This window comes from Xenopus laevis, chromosome 3S (genome assembly GCF_017654675.1).
Source record: "Xenopus laevis strain J_2021 chromosome 3S, Xenopus_laevis_v10.1, whole genome shotgun sequence".
Classification (NCBI taxonomy): Eukaryota; Metazoa; Chordata; class Amphibia; order Anura; family Pipidae; genus Xenopus; species Xenopus laevis.
This window is the reverse complement of record NC_054376.1, coordinates 67,377,084-67,393,416: the sequence shown is the minus strand read 5'-3', so window position 1 is coordinate 67,393,416 and position 16,333 is coordinate 67,377,084. Positions and strand designations below refer to the sequence as shown.

At 37.1% G+C, this 16,333-nt stretch overlaps 1 protein-coding gene across 1 annotated transcript in view; it reads right to left on the bottom strand.

Moving 5' to 3' along the window:
• Window positions 1-3,127: 3,127 nt before the first annotated feature.
• tmem110l.S (transmembrane protein 110, like S homeolog) overlaps window positions 3,128-16,333 on the bottom strand; it is a 32,742-nt gene continuing 19,536 nt past the window's right edge. The window contains exons 5-8 of the mRNA XM_018255714.2: window positions 14,720-14,832; window positions 9,322-9,405; window positions 8,577-8,699; window positions 3,128-3,399 (exon numbers count right to left, since the gene is read on the bottom strand). Coding sequence (XP_018111203.1) covers window positions 3,355-3,399; window positions 8,577-8,699; window positions 9,322-9,405; window positions 14,720-14,832 — 365 coding nt within the window. The 3' untranslated portion in view covers window positions 3,128-3,354. The remainder of the gene's footprint in view (window positions 3,400-8,576; window positions 8,700-9,321; window positions 9,406-14,719; window positions 14,833-16,333) is intronic.

Below are 16,333 nucleotides of genomic sequence, written 5' to 3'. Positions count from 1 at the left end.
TGGTGTGCTCCATTTCATTTATATATTTAATCATTTCAAGTAGGCACATATGATATTAAAATATTAGAATGTAAAAATGTTGTATGTACAGACGTGTCCGATGAGCAATATATTTATCTGATTTGTGCTCCATCTCATAAATAGAATATTATCCTCCAGATGAATTCTTAAACTATCAGTTTAAAGTAGACACTTGAGCATGAATTTTTTCAGGTTGGGGCAAGTAGATAAAAGTAAAACGCACAAATATTTTGCTTGCAAAGACACAAATCAAGTGACTGAAACTGTTAATTCACTTGAAAGAGAGAACTATTGGACAGCTAAAATGTTTATGCCCTTATGGCAAAAAGAAATGCTGTGAAGAGGAAATGATATAAGTGTGTGGGGAGCTACAGTACATCAACTCATAACTCACACAATGGTCAGTAACTGTAATTTGTCTAATTTACACACTTGCATGAATTCACACACTTGCACTTACAGCCTCAGACTAGTGCCAAATGTCTGATCTGCTGGATTCCACTCATTTTCGTCTCTTCATTGACAGATACCATGTCGGCATGGGGGCATATGCACAGAGCAAATTTTGGAGTGAAAACGAGCATTTCATCCCTACACAGTAGTGGTGCTGAGTGCTCCAGTAGTGGTGCAGGCACAGGCAGAGGGGGGTGTTTTGGTTTGGGGAGGTATATTACAACTATATAGACAATTACCAATATAGGATCCATTATCTTGAATTATTGGTTGCAAAACAATCCTATTGGGTTTAATTAATGTTTATATGATTTTTAGTAGACTTAAAGGGGTGGTTCACCTTTAAGTTAACTTTTAGTATGTTATAGAATGACTAATTCTAAGTAACTTTTCAACTGGCCTTCATTTTTTCTTTTTTACAGTTTTTGCATTATTTCCATTCTTCTTTTGACTCTCTCCAGTTTCAAATTGGGGTCACTGACCCCATCTAAAAATCAAATACTCAATAAGACTACAAATATATTGTTATTGCTACCTTTTATTACTCATTGTTGTATTTAGGTCCTCTCCTATTCATATCTCTAATTCAAATCAATGAATGGCTGCTAGAGTAATTTGGACCCTAGCAACCAGATTTCTGAAACTCCAAGCTGGAGAGCTGCTGAATAAAAAGCGAAATAACTAAAAAAAAACACATATAGTAAAAAAATGGAAACCAAGTGCAAACTGTCTCAGAATATCACTCTCTACATCATACTAAAAGTTAATTTAAAGGTGCCAATACTTACTAATGTGAGGTCTACTTTTTAGTGATGTTGTACCATTATGATCTACATCCATAACACATTGTTGGCATTCTGTTCCATGGAAGATATTACTTAAATATTGATTTATGAAAAATGTTATGAAAATGTTTATAAAAAAATATTTGACACGCCGCACTGCGCAAAAAAAAAAATTGACACCCATAGACTTCAATGTATTTTGGCGAATAAGGGCCGTAATTGACACCTGTTTTTTCACTAAGTGAACTCCACACTGCTATTATTTGGAACGAGCCTCAATTAATTATCAAATTACACTGAATCAGCAGCATGCATGTCATGACTGTTGGATCTGTTGCTTTTCTATTACTCTACTACACCTACTAGTAAATTATTTACCATGTAGAAATATAATTTCTACCAAAAACAGTGTAGTTCAAGTATAAAGTGAGTGGGGCTTAGTCAGAAATAGGGCAAAGCCTGAATACAGTAACTTTCCTGGGCTTTTCTTTCATCAGTCTGCATATTACACAGCATTTCAATAGACATAGAGACATATGAATGTGGCTTACAACTAGAACAATGTCAGGATGCTTGCCTTGGGGGTCTATGGCCCGGGGAAATACGGCAGAGTAGTCGAATGGTAGCAAAACAGGCTTTTGATGAACAGGGGTCCTGCAGGATTGGTAACAATTGGCTGCCTGGTTACACTTGCCCACCCGACCCCTAGCAGTTGGGTGACTTGCATGTCAGTAGCTCAGGAAGGCATATGGTGATTGATTATTGGCAAGCTTTCTCTCTGGGAAAAGTTTTTTGTACTTCATGCTTTAAGTTTGTATAAAATCCACAGTGCCTATGAAAATACTGTACGCCTAGCACAATGTAGCTTGCAGTTTCACAGCACTCAGCTTGCATATCATTTGTTGGGTAGATGCAATTTCACCATGTCTATGCAAGTATACAGAATTAGCAGCCTCTAAGATTGTATCATATCTGCCTGCTTATTGTAGCTTCCCCTTGTCTGCTGGGGTAGAGGTAGGTTTACTATATTTATTTATTATATATATATTCATTATTATTATTGTTGTTATTTAAACTGATCACTTAGCTCCCCGGCACAAGGCTAGCCTTCATTTTCATAGAGCTTAGTTCTGGGTTTCTGGGCAGAAAGCTTTTCCCCATTGAAAAATAAACTGGGGGGCCATTTGAAGAGTAAGGGTACAAGCAACTAATATAAAAAAATAGCCCCCATCCCAGTCACGACAAGGTTATCAGTTATTTCTTTCTGTGGCTAGTTTTCACTACAGTGACCAAAATATCAGAGCTTGAGGAAAAGTGGTTGACATTTCCCTTTGAGCTAGGCCCTTATGGGCTAAGCTTGTGCAGCGTAGGGAGGTCTCTATACAGTGGATGGGCTGCTATGGAAACATAGACAAATACAAGAGGTCCTCTGCACTCAACCCATTATCAATATATTTAAGACAGAGACATTTTGTGCATACTGCTACTAAAAAATGCCTTACCCTTTAAACAAAACAGGGATTGTTTGTCCATATATTGCAATATATTTAAGCTGGCCACCTACATCAAAGTCATCCCCGATGTGGCCAGTTCCTACACTCAACTTGCATCTGATTCATTAAGAATTCTATTGCTTCATTCTACATTTCATAAAGGGACTAAGTTTTACCTGCAACTTACTTGCTGCTTTCAAAGTAAAACTCCCAAACTTGGTTGCCCTTTTATTAGCCACCAGTGGGATCACCTGACTATAGCTGCAACATGGAGCTGGCCAGTGCTCATGTATAAATTATAATACAAGAGGTCCTCTGCACTCATATTACCATAGTAGGTACATTTCCCTAATATTTCTTTAAACACACAAGCACTTAACTGCATAATGTATATTTAATATTGGTAAACTAATCTTTGTTTGCTTATAGTTTAATCTGCGTATGTGTAACTTACATAGCTTTGAGAGAAATAAATATCAGAAACTACCAAGATAGAGTAACACAGTGTATCAAAGTAATGCTGTGTGCTGTTTGAAGTTTCTTATGAAGCTTGACATTTCCATCAGACTTTCCGAGTATTCATGTGCAGTTTAACAGGGTTTCTACTCATAAGAGCGGTAGTGGTCAGAGATAGAACCAAGCAATACCTGCAAAAGAATAACAAATATAAACATAAGTATTACAACAAACTACAGTATTCGAATGCATCGCATCGACTAACAAAATGCACTGGAACTGCAGGGAGATGCTGCACTTTATCTCCTTCATATTGTTACTGTATTACTCTGTTCACTTATTGTAAAGAGATTGTCAAAGCGGAAAGTTTTGATCCTTGCCTTATTATTATATGAATAAAAAAATGGTTCTCGCATGCCCAGTGCTCTTGCAATGGCTGGCAGTGTTTTTTTGGTCTGATTTCTGAAGTGGTTATATAATAAATGGTTAATTCATTTATATAAATATTTGTTTACAAGCGGGAAAGAATCACTGAATAAAATATGATAATAAAGCTGTGACTGACTTTCATCCACAAGTCAGCTTCTGAGTCATTCATTGGGTATTTGTTTGGAGGGGGGGATTGGAGATTTCTTCCCTGCAGTCCACTTTAATCAAGTCATAATAAAAGAACCTTGCTGATCACAGAAGAGATTCTGTCAGATGAACTTCCTGCCACCACAAGCACAGCACCTCAACAGTGCTTTACTTTGGCAGGCCTATTAATGCATGAGGTTTTATTTATGAGAGTTTAATCAGTCGTTCATGCTTTCAGAATCAAAAAGCCTACAGTTTCTGATATTTATAATATTAATATTGAAGTTCAGCTCAAATCTACCTAACAGCTATAGAAATCCTTGTGTATGTCTTGAATTTTGTCATGTGCATAATTGTAGAGTGACGAATAGCTCAGTTACTGTGTCCCCAATTGACCACTGTAGTGATGGGCGAATTTGCGCGAAACGGCGCCGCGAAACGGCACCGGTGTCTCGTTTTTTCGACGCCGGCGCCCGTTTTTGACGCCGGCGCCCGTTTTTTAGAAAAAAATTTTTTTGACGCCGGCAAATTTTTGCCACGAATTTTCGCGGGCGTTTCGCGAATTTATTCGCTGCCGGCGAAACGCGCAAATTAGCCGCGAATTCGCCCATCACTAGACCACTGTATTAATCCCTAGCTTAACACGATTTTTTAAGAAACAAGGCAGACAACCTTTATTTCTCTGTAAATGAGTCAGCCGCGATGTGTTTGTAAGTAATAAGCTATAAGACACAAGAGTTTACTTGTTCAAAGACATGGGCAGTATAGTTTTATTTCTTGCTCATGCGCAGGGTAAAATGTTCCCCAAAAAGCTTACATAATACTAAAGTTTGTGCAGGTGTAGGACAATTGTGGAGTCTGTGTACATGTGCAGAAAAACATGTCTTTGGTGATGCACAACCCAGAGGTCCTTAAAGGGATACGGTCATGCGAAAAATTTTTTTTTCGAAATGAATCAGTTAATAGTGCTGCTCCAGCAGAATTCTGCACTGAAATCCATTTCTCAAAAGAGCAAACAGATTTATTTATATTCAATTTTGAAATCTGACATGGGGCTAGACATTTTGTCAATTGAATGTGTCTCAGTGGGACATGGGTTTTTACTATTGAGTGCTGTTCTTAGATCTACCAGGCAGCTGTTATCTTGTGTTAGGGAGCTGTTATCTGGTTACCTTCCCATTGTTTTTTTGTTTGGCTGCTGGGGGGGGGGGTGATATCACTCCAACTTGCAGTACAGCAGTAAAGAGTGATTGAAGTTTATAAGAGCACAAGTCACATGACTTGGGGCAGCTGGGAAATTGACAATATGTCTAGCCCCAGGTCAGATTTCAAAATTGAATATAAAAAAAATCAGTTTGCTCTTTTGAGAAATGGATTTCAGTGCAGAATTCTGCTGGAGCAGCACTATTAACTAATTCATTTTGAAAAAATGTTTTTTTCCCATGACAGTATTTAGGGCAGATATTGGTCATTCAGTTCATTGGCTAGGGTGCACAAACCAAGCTGAAAGCCAGGTACTTCTGTAGCCAGATTAGATTTAATTTCAGGGATAAGGATATCATATGGGAAGAATATCCCTAGGTTGATGTCCTGGATGGGTTCCGATAGGGTGACAGCAAGAGTAGCATATTTGAAAGGACTATTACAAGTGCTCTAATTTAGAGATACCAGTGTAGAAGCAAGGCTTGCCCTGGTAACCTTATTTGGATTATCTACCCAAGAAGGCGACAGGTGCAGTTGCACGCTGCAAGGAATAAGACATCTTCTAAACAGCTGTTGCTGGAATAAAGTAATCTTCTCCTGGACTAGAATAGATTATGCCCTGAGCTGAAGGTTCCCTCTGTATCAATTAGGTGGGCATAAGGCATTGTTACAGAGAAACTAGTGGATTCTCCCAAAGAGTGGCTGGATATCTAGTAGATATCAATTCCATGCTGGGCTATTTCCCAGCTACCTAATTTGAAGGGGATTGCAGTGGGTGCTGGGTCAAGTGGATTAGTTTGGGCACAAGGGTGGCCTTGCGATCTGGAGGCATACCCAAATGAGCCCCAGCAGCATCGTTACCTCAACATAGGAAGCACTAGCTGGACTGAAGGTGCAAGACTCCATCGTTCATCCAACTATTGATACAAATCTAATCTTTACTTACACTTACATGTTTAGTTTTTTTTTTAGTAGATGCAGTTCTAACTTTAGGACCCTGATGAAAGGTTGCAAATATAAAAAAGAAACTGGCAAATTCTTACAGACCAAATCTTAGATATTAATAAGATTGTCAGAAACAGATTGACTTAAAAGGTACAGTCTGAACCTCATATCTCTAAGGGAAACATTCTGAGACATTATATTGCCATAGGAACAAGAAGAAAATACAACACAAACACAGAACTCAAGAGAGTCATTGTTATACTAATGGAGGAGATAATTGGATAGAGAAAGGGCCAGCTACAAAGGTTGCCAGGTCATACAGATCACTACACAAAGACTTTCCCTCTCTACATTAGCATGAATTCTGCCTCTGAGGACAAGCCAAGAAAATAGACGTCTATAGAGTCCAAATGCAGAAGTAATTGTTACTTAAAATTATATATTTTTACAAAACAAGGCATTATTAGACACAATTTGCTAAAAAGTGGGGAACTGGCAAACCACATTTTCCTAAAAAATGTACTGATTTCTTTGTGATATAAAAAGGCTTCCTACATTCTGGGTACCTGTTATGTACTGCCAATAGCTCTGGCATTTTCAGTAAATTATAGCTATATCAATTGACCACTTTTTAAACCCCCCTTTTAAACATAACTACAATGCACTAGGCCCCCCAAAAAATCTTTGGTGAGGCCTGGCAGGCACAACAACAACCAATACCCAGCCTGTCTGCTGATGCTGCAGTAAGTAGGAAAAAGGTTTGGTATGGGGGATTTCTAACAACTATAAAGAGACCTGTATGGTATAGTAGGTAAACAATCCTTTATAGAGGAAAAATGTAATAACTCTAATTTATATTTAATTTTTCACACATAAATTATAGTCCAGTTATCTTTATTTCAACTCCATAAATAACATCATGTTATATAATTACTTATACCTGCATAAGCATTAAAGTAGCTCTGATAGTTGCAAAAAATATTTTTACTAAAGCCAGCAATGAAATGTCCCAGCCAATTGAAACAGTTCAAGGAAGGTTTGTAATCAACCCTGGTTTTGTGAGTTAATTATTGAAGATGTTCTGTTTCAGTTCTGATCAAATTCCCAGGATTCATGTACCCATAAGTTATAACATCTACCCTGTTAGTTCAAGTATTAGAGAGGTTCGAAGAAAATAAAAGCCGCACACACCCAGTACATATATGCAAAACTCATCTTCCCAAAGGTTTTGAGGATTATAGAGACTTCTGCTCATGTCAGATTTTCAGTGGAACAAACTTTAAAAGTCCAGTATAACTGTGGGTTAGCTGACAGCTGTCAGTGGAGAAATCAGAAATCCTCAAAAAAATTAATGCTAATTCAGATTAAGGAAAACAAAGCAATAACTATCCTTAAAATGAAAAAAGCATATGAAACAGTTTATAGTATGTTTTTCACTAGTTGCTGAACACAGGGAGGAAACAATGAAGTTCTTATATAAAGAAAATGTAATGGAATAAGGAGAAATTGGGTTGGTGTCTAAGCCAGGTCAGATGATCAAGACAAAAGCTTGATTATATTCATGTACTGCCTATTGCTATGGCGAGTGTGAAAACAAAGAAACAGGTGGGTGGCATTTGAATAAGTCTTACAAACAACAGTTTGGTCACAACCTATCACTGGTAATCACAACACATCAGCATCTACGTCAGCACTAACATATTTGACAATAAGGAAAACCAACACTATATAAGTAAAGTAAAAAAAAAACAGACTAAGTAAAGGAAGTTTAATTAATTCTGTAGTTCGTGCACAAGAAGTTACAGTGAGGTTTTAAATTGATGCAGGTCTCATGTCCCAGAGGCAACAGGCCCTTTGGGGTATATTTACTGTATAAAAGGGGTATATTTATCAAAAAGTGAAGTTAGAGATCGCCACAGTCCTCTAGTATGAAATTCCGCCACTATCCATTCATTTCTATGGGATTTTTAAAAGAGTGTTTGCATCAAGTACAAGGTAATGTTTTATTATTACAGAGAAAAAGGAAATCCTTTCTAAAAAATTGGATTATTTTGATAGCATGGAGTTTATAGGAGATGGCTTTTCCATATTTCTGGTTAACGGGTTTCCAGATAACGGATCCTATACCGGTACTCATTTGCTATAAAATTTGGCGTTTTTAAACTACACAAGCATACAAAGAAAAATTGCCGTTTCTACAAACATTAGTATCATTTGCTTTTTTATACTCCAAACAAGCAGGCTGTCACAGTTACAGCAAAGAGCTTATGTATTATTACATAATACTAATTAATATTTTTCCATGATTCCAAAGAGAAGAGCTTTCAGTGTACTTAAAAGTTTTGTCTGAAACATGTGTTGACTGTAAATCAAAACTTTAATGTTTATCTCTCTCTCCAGCAGAGGTTGCATGTAATTTTGGAGAAAACTGAACTGCTTGCTCCTCATACAGTACATCTTTCCAGAGCAGGTCTAAAGCATTGATCTTTTATTACTGCTGAAATAGCTTCTTTTAAAAGACTATAAAGGCAGCATTAAGGCCTACATCTGCTGTTTTGATTGATGCAGTTAAACATGAAAAGGCTCCATCAGAAAGACCTGTGTGTGCAAAAAACATAAGTTTAAAATGTTGTCTGCCTCTTACCTGTGTTTCATCATCATACATAGAAGTTCTGTTTGAGTTTGAAGTGTTTTCTAAACTATTGTCCTTTTTCATTTTCTTGTACTTCCTCATTATTAAACTGTCAACCACCCAAAACATTATAGCCTGCAAAGGAAATACACATATTCTCATGAATTATAAGCTCAGAAGTGACAATTTCTCCTTTAGCACAAGAAATTCAACAATTATTGTCAAAGATTGCTTAGTTTGTCTCTACTAATTTAAGGGACATATTTAATAAAAATCCATTTTTCGTTTTTTCCCACAAATTTGTGGTTTTCCTATATTTCTAAAAAAAACTCTAAACATTCGAAATCAGTTAAGTGAAAAAAACTTTAAATGCCAAGCTTCGCCAAGTAAAAGTTGTTGAGGTGCTATCGAAGTCAATGGGAGCTGCCCTGATCTTATCGACCCCTTTAAAATCAAATTGGACTTTTAGAGGTTTTTATTTTCCGAAAAACTAAAATTTTCAGAGATTTTCAAGGTATTCGTAATTTTAAGTGCATCATTCAGCACTTTTTTTTTTTATCTTTTACCTTGTTTGCTCTTAACAAAATGACTTTTTTAAATTGCATTAATGTCATGGATTGTATGTGACTGGAAAAAAGGATAGTTGGCTTTGCTTGCATGCATTCTTTAAGAACATTTTTAAATGTAACCTTCTCACGGAAGAGAACATTTGTCTTAACAATGGGCACAATATTGGCATAACCACGTCTTTACTTACATTGACTATAAATGGTACCACCAGCATAACAAGGACAAGCTCCAGCTGTGGGTTTGGAATGTGGTTCAATAAAATCGTCTGAAGCTGCACAGGGAAAAGCAGACATATAAATAATAAATACTATGATAAAAACATGTCAGTGCAGAAGCTTCCCACTCACTATTGCAAATAAACATTTGTTACTACTAAAAAGTCTTTGTGCTTCTAAATGCAACATATTTACTGTTAGTACAGCAAGTGATAGCCTTGTGTTTACTTCCTTAGCACAACTAAAATTATCATCATCTAATTTGCAGAGTGAACATATCCCTTTAAATTTACATACTTAAAATGAATCCCATCATACTAGTATGGTATTAAAAATCACTGGGTATTGGTGCTTAGACAGTATTTCTGCAGCCTGTTTATTATACAATAAACCTTAAAGGATACTGTCATGGGAAAAACATTTTTTTTCAAAATAATCAGTTAATAGTGCTGCTCCAGCAGAATTCTGCACTGAAATCCATTTCTCAAAAGAGCAAAAAGATTATTTTATATTCAATTTTGAAATCTGACATGGGACTAGACATATTGTCAATTTCCCAGCTGCCCCAAGTCATGTGACTTGTGCTCTGATAAACTTCAATCACTCGTTACTGCTGTACTGCAAGTTAGATTGATATCACCCCTCACTTTTTCCCCCCAGCAGCCAAACAAAAGAACAATGGGAAGGTAACCAGATAACAGCTCCCTAACACAAGATAACAGCTGCCTGGTAGATCTAAGAAAAACACTCAATAGTAATAACCCATGTCTCACTGAGACACATTCAGTTACATTGAGAAGGAAAAACAGCAGCCTGCCAGAAAGCATTTCTCTCCTAAAGTGCAGGCACAAGTCACATGAGTGGGGACAGCTGGGAAATTGACAAAATGTCTAGCCCTGTGTCAGATTTCAAAATTGAATTTAAAAAAATCTGTTTGCTCTTTTGAGAAATGGATTTCAGTGCAGAATTCTGCTGGGGTAGCACTATTAACTGATGTGTTTTGAAAAAAACATGTTTTCCGATGACAGGATCCCTTTAACTAGACATTCTTCTGGCCAACTCCAGCACTGTAGACATTATGTACAAAAGAGTTTGATCCAATGAATAACAAGTAAATAACACACATTTAGGGGCACATTTACCTCGGGTCGAACATCGAGGGTTTATTAACCCTCGATATTCGACCGTTGAAGTAAAATCCTTCGACTATCGAAGTCGAAGGATTTTGCGCTATTCCTACAATCGAACGATCGAAGGAATAATCGAATGATTAAATCCTTCAAAATCGAACGATTCGAAGGATTTTAATCCATTGATCGAAGGATATTCCATAGGCTAACATTGGCCTCAGTAGGTTTTAGGTGGCGAACTAGGGGGTCGAAGAATTTTTTAAAGAGACAGTACTTCGACTATCGAATGGTTGAAAAGTCTAACGATTTTTAGTTCGAATCGATTGATTGGAAGTCGAAGTAGCCCATTCGATGGTCGAAGTAGCCATATTCGACCATTCGAAATTCAAACTTTTTTCCTCTATTCCTTCACTCGAACTAAGTAAATGGGCCCCTCAGTATCATTATGGCTCCATAAAGATGAATTGGGTATTAATGACTACTACGTCTAATAAAGAAAAATCTGATTTATGTTATCCTCTCAGTTCCTACAGAAAGTAACTGCCACAGTGCATGCCTGAGTAAATTGTAGAGAACAGGTTCTGTGGCTGCTAAGACATGAATTTGCTACAATGGTAGCAATATGATATCTAGCATTTGCACTCTGTAGTGTTACAATGATAACTGGAATTTAAAAAATGCACTTGGGATAGCTGAAATGTTGGGGAGGCTGAAACATGGCTCAGATTCTCTATGCTCAGAGTCGCTATGCAGATCTTGATTTACAGCATGTACACTCAACCAACCATAAATGAAGATACGTTATTCTGTATATCATGTAGTAAAATAAAAGGCACAGAACACAGCACAGAGGAATCACTCTTTCTTTTATGGTGGTGTCATAAGGCACTGTGAGAATGAAAATGGAAGAACGATCAAATATTTTATTGAAATGATCAGCTCATATCTATTTTAGCCATTAATGGCAATGTTACTGGTGCTGTATGTTTGTTGTAGTTCTTTTTCATTTTTGGTATAGTTTCTTTTCCAAGCATGTTAGAGAAGACTGTCTGTTTTCTAGGTCCCACGGCCTTCATTTGGGGCTTTGGTGAGTTCTTTGAAAGACACAATTTTAATTCATAGCACTATTTTAGAGATAACAGAGCCAACAATTCCAAGGTCTAACAGATCAGTAAAGCAGTATATCCATACAGAAAAACAGTAAATCAAGGAGAATGAAATTGCCACATTGTCTTCATTCAGCAGCATACAGGCAAACCTGTTATCCAGGAAACTCTGAAAACAGTAATGCCATTTCCCATTTTTAAAGAAACAATTCAGTTCAGAGGATTCCTCATTCTTGAATATATTAGGTCAGCATTTCAATTCTAAGGGGAAATTAAGTGAGCTCTGTAAACTGGCTTACAACCAGTTATGCACTTTATGTTAATTATTATTTTCTGCTGTTAGTTGAAACTTCATATCCATCATGAGGACCCACCCTAAACAGCATGCACAACCACTTTCAGGTCCTTATGCATAGATTAAGTATTAGCTATAAAAAGAGGAAATTGACAGAAATGCATATTGAATCTTTTGGTACTTTTTACATGTCTATATGAGAACAACACTGAATAATGCATAAATTAAAGTAAATTCAGGTATTGAATGTTCTCAGTCAGACATCCTGGCACAAACAAGTGTCACATCTAGGTCATAACTGTAACAAGAAGCTCTTCTCAGTGCTGATAAAAGTTCCTTCTTGGAGACTGAACTTGGTTACACAATAGGCTGAGCAGATATATATAAATGCAGACACATATCATGTCCTCTATCCCCATGAACATTTGGCAAATTGTTCAGAGAAACATTTAAAACCAGCCACAGCAGATGCTGTCCCCGCTCTATATGGCAAATTATTTCATAAAACTTTAAGCGTCTACACTCTGAACAATTTTCACATAATCAACCTACTAGCTAGCTAATCGAATCACTCGAGAAATGCAGCCCCATACTATTCTAAGACAGGGGCTTAAATACAAACTGATTGGGCTTATTGGCTAACATATTTGATGTTGTTTTGTGAGCTTACACAAGGCCAAAGTAATAATAGAAATAACTGAACTGTATGACTGGTCAGACTAGTGTTTCTCTAGCCTGAATGCAAATAGTAGAATGGTAAGGCTGAAAAAGTCTTGGTGTAAAACAGACAGCTATGGTATATAGGTGAAAAGTTAAATAAACAATAACACCTTAAAATGAAAGTGTTTTAAAGGTATGACAATATAATGTACTGGTGCCCTGAGCTAGTAAAATTGGTGTTTGTGCTTTAGAAACACTGCTATAGGTGATATAAACAAGCTGGTGTGTAGCCATGGTGGCAGCCATTCAAGCACAGGGTACACAGTAGATAACAGATACGTTCTGAAGAATCCCATTGTAAACGACAGAGCTTATCTGTTATTTGCTGTTTAACCTGTGCCCTCATTCTTAGCTTTAATTAACTGCCCCCATGGCTTTAAAGCAGCTTGTTTATATAAACTTTAGTAGTGTTTCTGAAAAAAACACATGTCGTAACAATGGAGGGCAACAGGACATTATATTTTCATTACTTTAAAACACTTATTTTTAGGTTTTACTGTTCTTTTGACAAACTGTTAAAGGGGTTTGTCTACCTTTTTGCAAAGTCCTACTAAGGTATAACTGCAAAAAATCCAGTTTTAACAATATATGTTTTTTTTAATGCTCATTTGTGTGTTATTTGAATTATAATTAAGTGCTTATCTCATCCCTAGGTACAACCCTAAATCACACTAGCAAGAGAGGGAGCCAGAAAGTACAACTACGCATGTTCATCTATTAGCTGTAAATAGGATAAATGCTATGCAACTTGCCAGTCAAAAAACAGGTATGTGTGTAGAAGAGGAGGGTATCATCCCATTCTCTATTTAGTTACATGTACACACTGTTCCAACGTTTTTGTAAATGGGCTTGTATATGATACAGGCATCACATATATTCCTAGTTGAAATAAAGAACTGAACTCACCACTAAAATGCTGGATAGTGAGCCAAATTCATTTTTTAAGTGGAAGGGGCAGTGAATATCTCCCACCGGCTGTGTTACAGATCTCTCCTTTGCTCCACTAGTAGGAGTTAAGGTGGCCATACATGGGCCGATAAAAGCTGCCGACAGACCGAGTCGGCAGCTTATTGGCCCGTGTATGGGGGCCCTCGACGGGCTTCCCCGATCGAGATCTGGCCGAAAGTCGGCCAGATCTCGATCGGATGGGATTAAAAATCCCGTCGGATCGCGGCCGCATCTGTTCGTTGATGCGGTCCCGCGATCCGACCGCCCGTTTGGCGAACGCTAGGATCCGATCGTTGGGCCCTAGGGCCCACGATCGGATCAGCCCGATATTGCCCACCTCAAGGTGGGCATATCGGAGGGAGATCCGCTCGTTTGGCGACATTGCCAAACGAGCGGATCTATCCGTGTATGGCCACCTTTATACGTCTATTAAATAATGACCACATGCACATAAGAAAGCAATACATTTATTATTGCCAGAAAAGAATACAGCTGCTTGGGATAAAAGGGCATGCCTAGGAAATAAAATGCATCTAAAGAAGAGCTAAAGTTTAACTAAAAAAGTAGGCTAGAAATTATGTACATTATGTTTTGGGCTTCTGTACCAGCCCATGGCAACTAACAGGGAAGATCAGTATCTCTGAAGATGCACCTGTAGCTCCCTATATTCTTTTGTGCTGATTCACTGCACATGCTCTGTTCTGCTGTCATTACTGAGCTTAGGGGACAAGTCAAAATATAAAGTACACATAGAATATAAAGGTCACATTATAAGGCTGATTAGTAATTGATATATATAATTACTACATGGCAGCAAAGAAACCAATGCAGTTTGCATCAGAATTTAATTATCCGCCTTGTAGCATCAGCTTTTATTACAAACAAACCTAATTTTCTGCTAAGCTTAGCTTCTCAATAGCTATTCAGAGCCCACTGAGCATGAGACACACTTTCAAGATGGTGACCCCTGTGACAAGTTTGAAGTCCTGGATCATTGCTGCTATTGAGAAGCTGAAACTTTAGGCTGTTTGCAATAAGTTCAGTATATGAAATATGGCATGAGAAGCCATATTAAGAATAAACATAAATATCCCTTTACTGTTTTTTTAAATAACAGTTCTATACTACACTGGGCTGAAATAAGTAAAGTATTTTTTGTTGTCAATTGTACCTTTGTCCATCCAGGGATCAGCAGAACAAGAGTTATTACGGTCTTCTCCACAATCATTATTATAAGATACAGTACACATTGCCCCAGCCAGGCCGCAGCTTGTGGAGGATCCCCTACAACGTATAAAAGTTTAAAGTTTCATTAGTTACATGGACAATGCTGCACATCTGGCACACTAGGTAGCAGACAACTTGAAATAGAATTCAATTGCTTGCATATACTAAAAGCTAATTTTAAGAATTATCAATTACATGACTGCTAGTTTCTAGCATTGGCACAAACAGAAACAACTTCATGGAAGCCAAGGGATACAATTATGCTTGTCTAATTTAAATAGTATAACATGAAAACCTTGTAATATGTCCATTAGTCCAATACAGGAGTTGGGAATTAATGAGCGATGTTCTTCAACAAATAACCCCTCAATATGTTTGATTCACCACTTCACCTCTCAAAAGGACATCAGCCTACATTATCTCTTTATGGCATGCATGAAAACATTCTTAATTTCAGGAAATGCCTGTATCCATTACAGATCTGCATCTTACATATTTTGTATCCTATATTTAATAGGAGGTTAATTCTGACACACAGGGGCACATTTAGTTCATTCCTAGGTACTATGCTCTCCATATGGAAGGGACTTTTATTTCTTATAGCTTTATGCTAAACTGTTTTGATGCACTTCGAAAACAATAGCTGACAGGGAGGATATTTCCTACTTGGAAATGACCACCCTGCACAACTCCAAGGACATCTATTACAAACAGGATAAGCTTAAGACAGCATTAAAGTTACAGAGAATAAAAGGTAAAATAAGTTAAAGCAAGCTGGGACTGGCTATTCAATTTAAAAAAATCATAGCAAATATGAAAAATAGACACAGGCAGAAAATAATATTTTTTGGCATGTTACATTATACCTGCTTCCAATAGTAAGTGGCTTGCACCAATCCACAGTACTCTTATCTTATAAGCACAGACAAACAAGCAGCCTACCCTGGGCAATGAGACAACCCTAATTGGTTGGAGAGGCTAGCTAGTACTGCCAGAAATTTGATTATGTAATTCTATGATCGAAACATCAAGTTAAATAAAAGTTCAGGAGACAGATCTGTAGCTATTGCTGACAGGATGTTTTGGCTTCTGCTTCTATCTGTTGCAACAGCAGCAGTTTCAGCTCAGAGTCGTATTATTGGCTGCGGGCATCACAATCCAAGGATTTGTCAGCCTCTACGCTTTTTTTTTTTTGTTTCATTGTGATTGGCTACAATAAACTGTGCATTTCTATGAAGCAAAAAGATTGACTGGTATGATTTCTTATTCATATGATTCTATTGGCAGAAGGGTTTATATGATGCATAAATGTTTGATTGGTGTTACTCTGGTAATGTTGTTGGATGGTATAATCATCAGTCAATAAAGTTTATGAGTTTTGAAGATGCATTTCTGGCCATAAATGTCACAGTAAAAATTGCCATAATAACCGCCATAAAACAAGACTATTTTATAGCATAAATATTTGCAAAAACGTAATTTGTTGCCAGAAAATTCACAAAAATTAGAAAATTTCGCAACTCGCTAAAATTACCGCTAACGTAAGTTGGTTCATTAA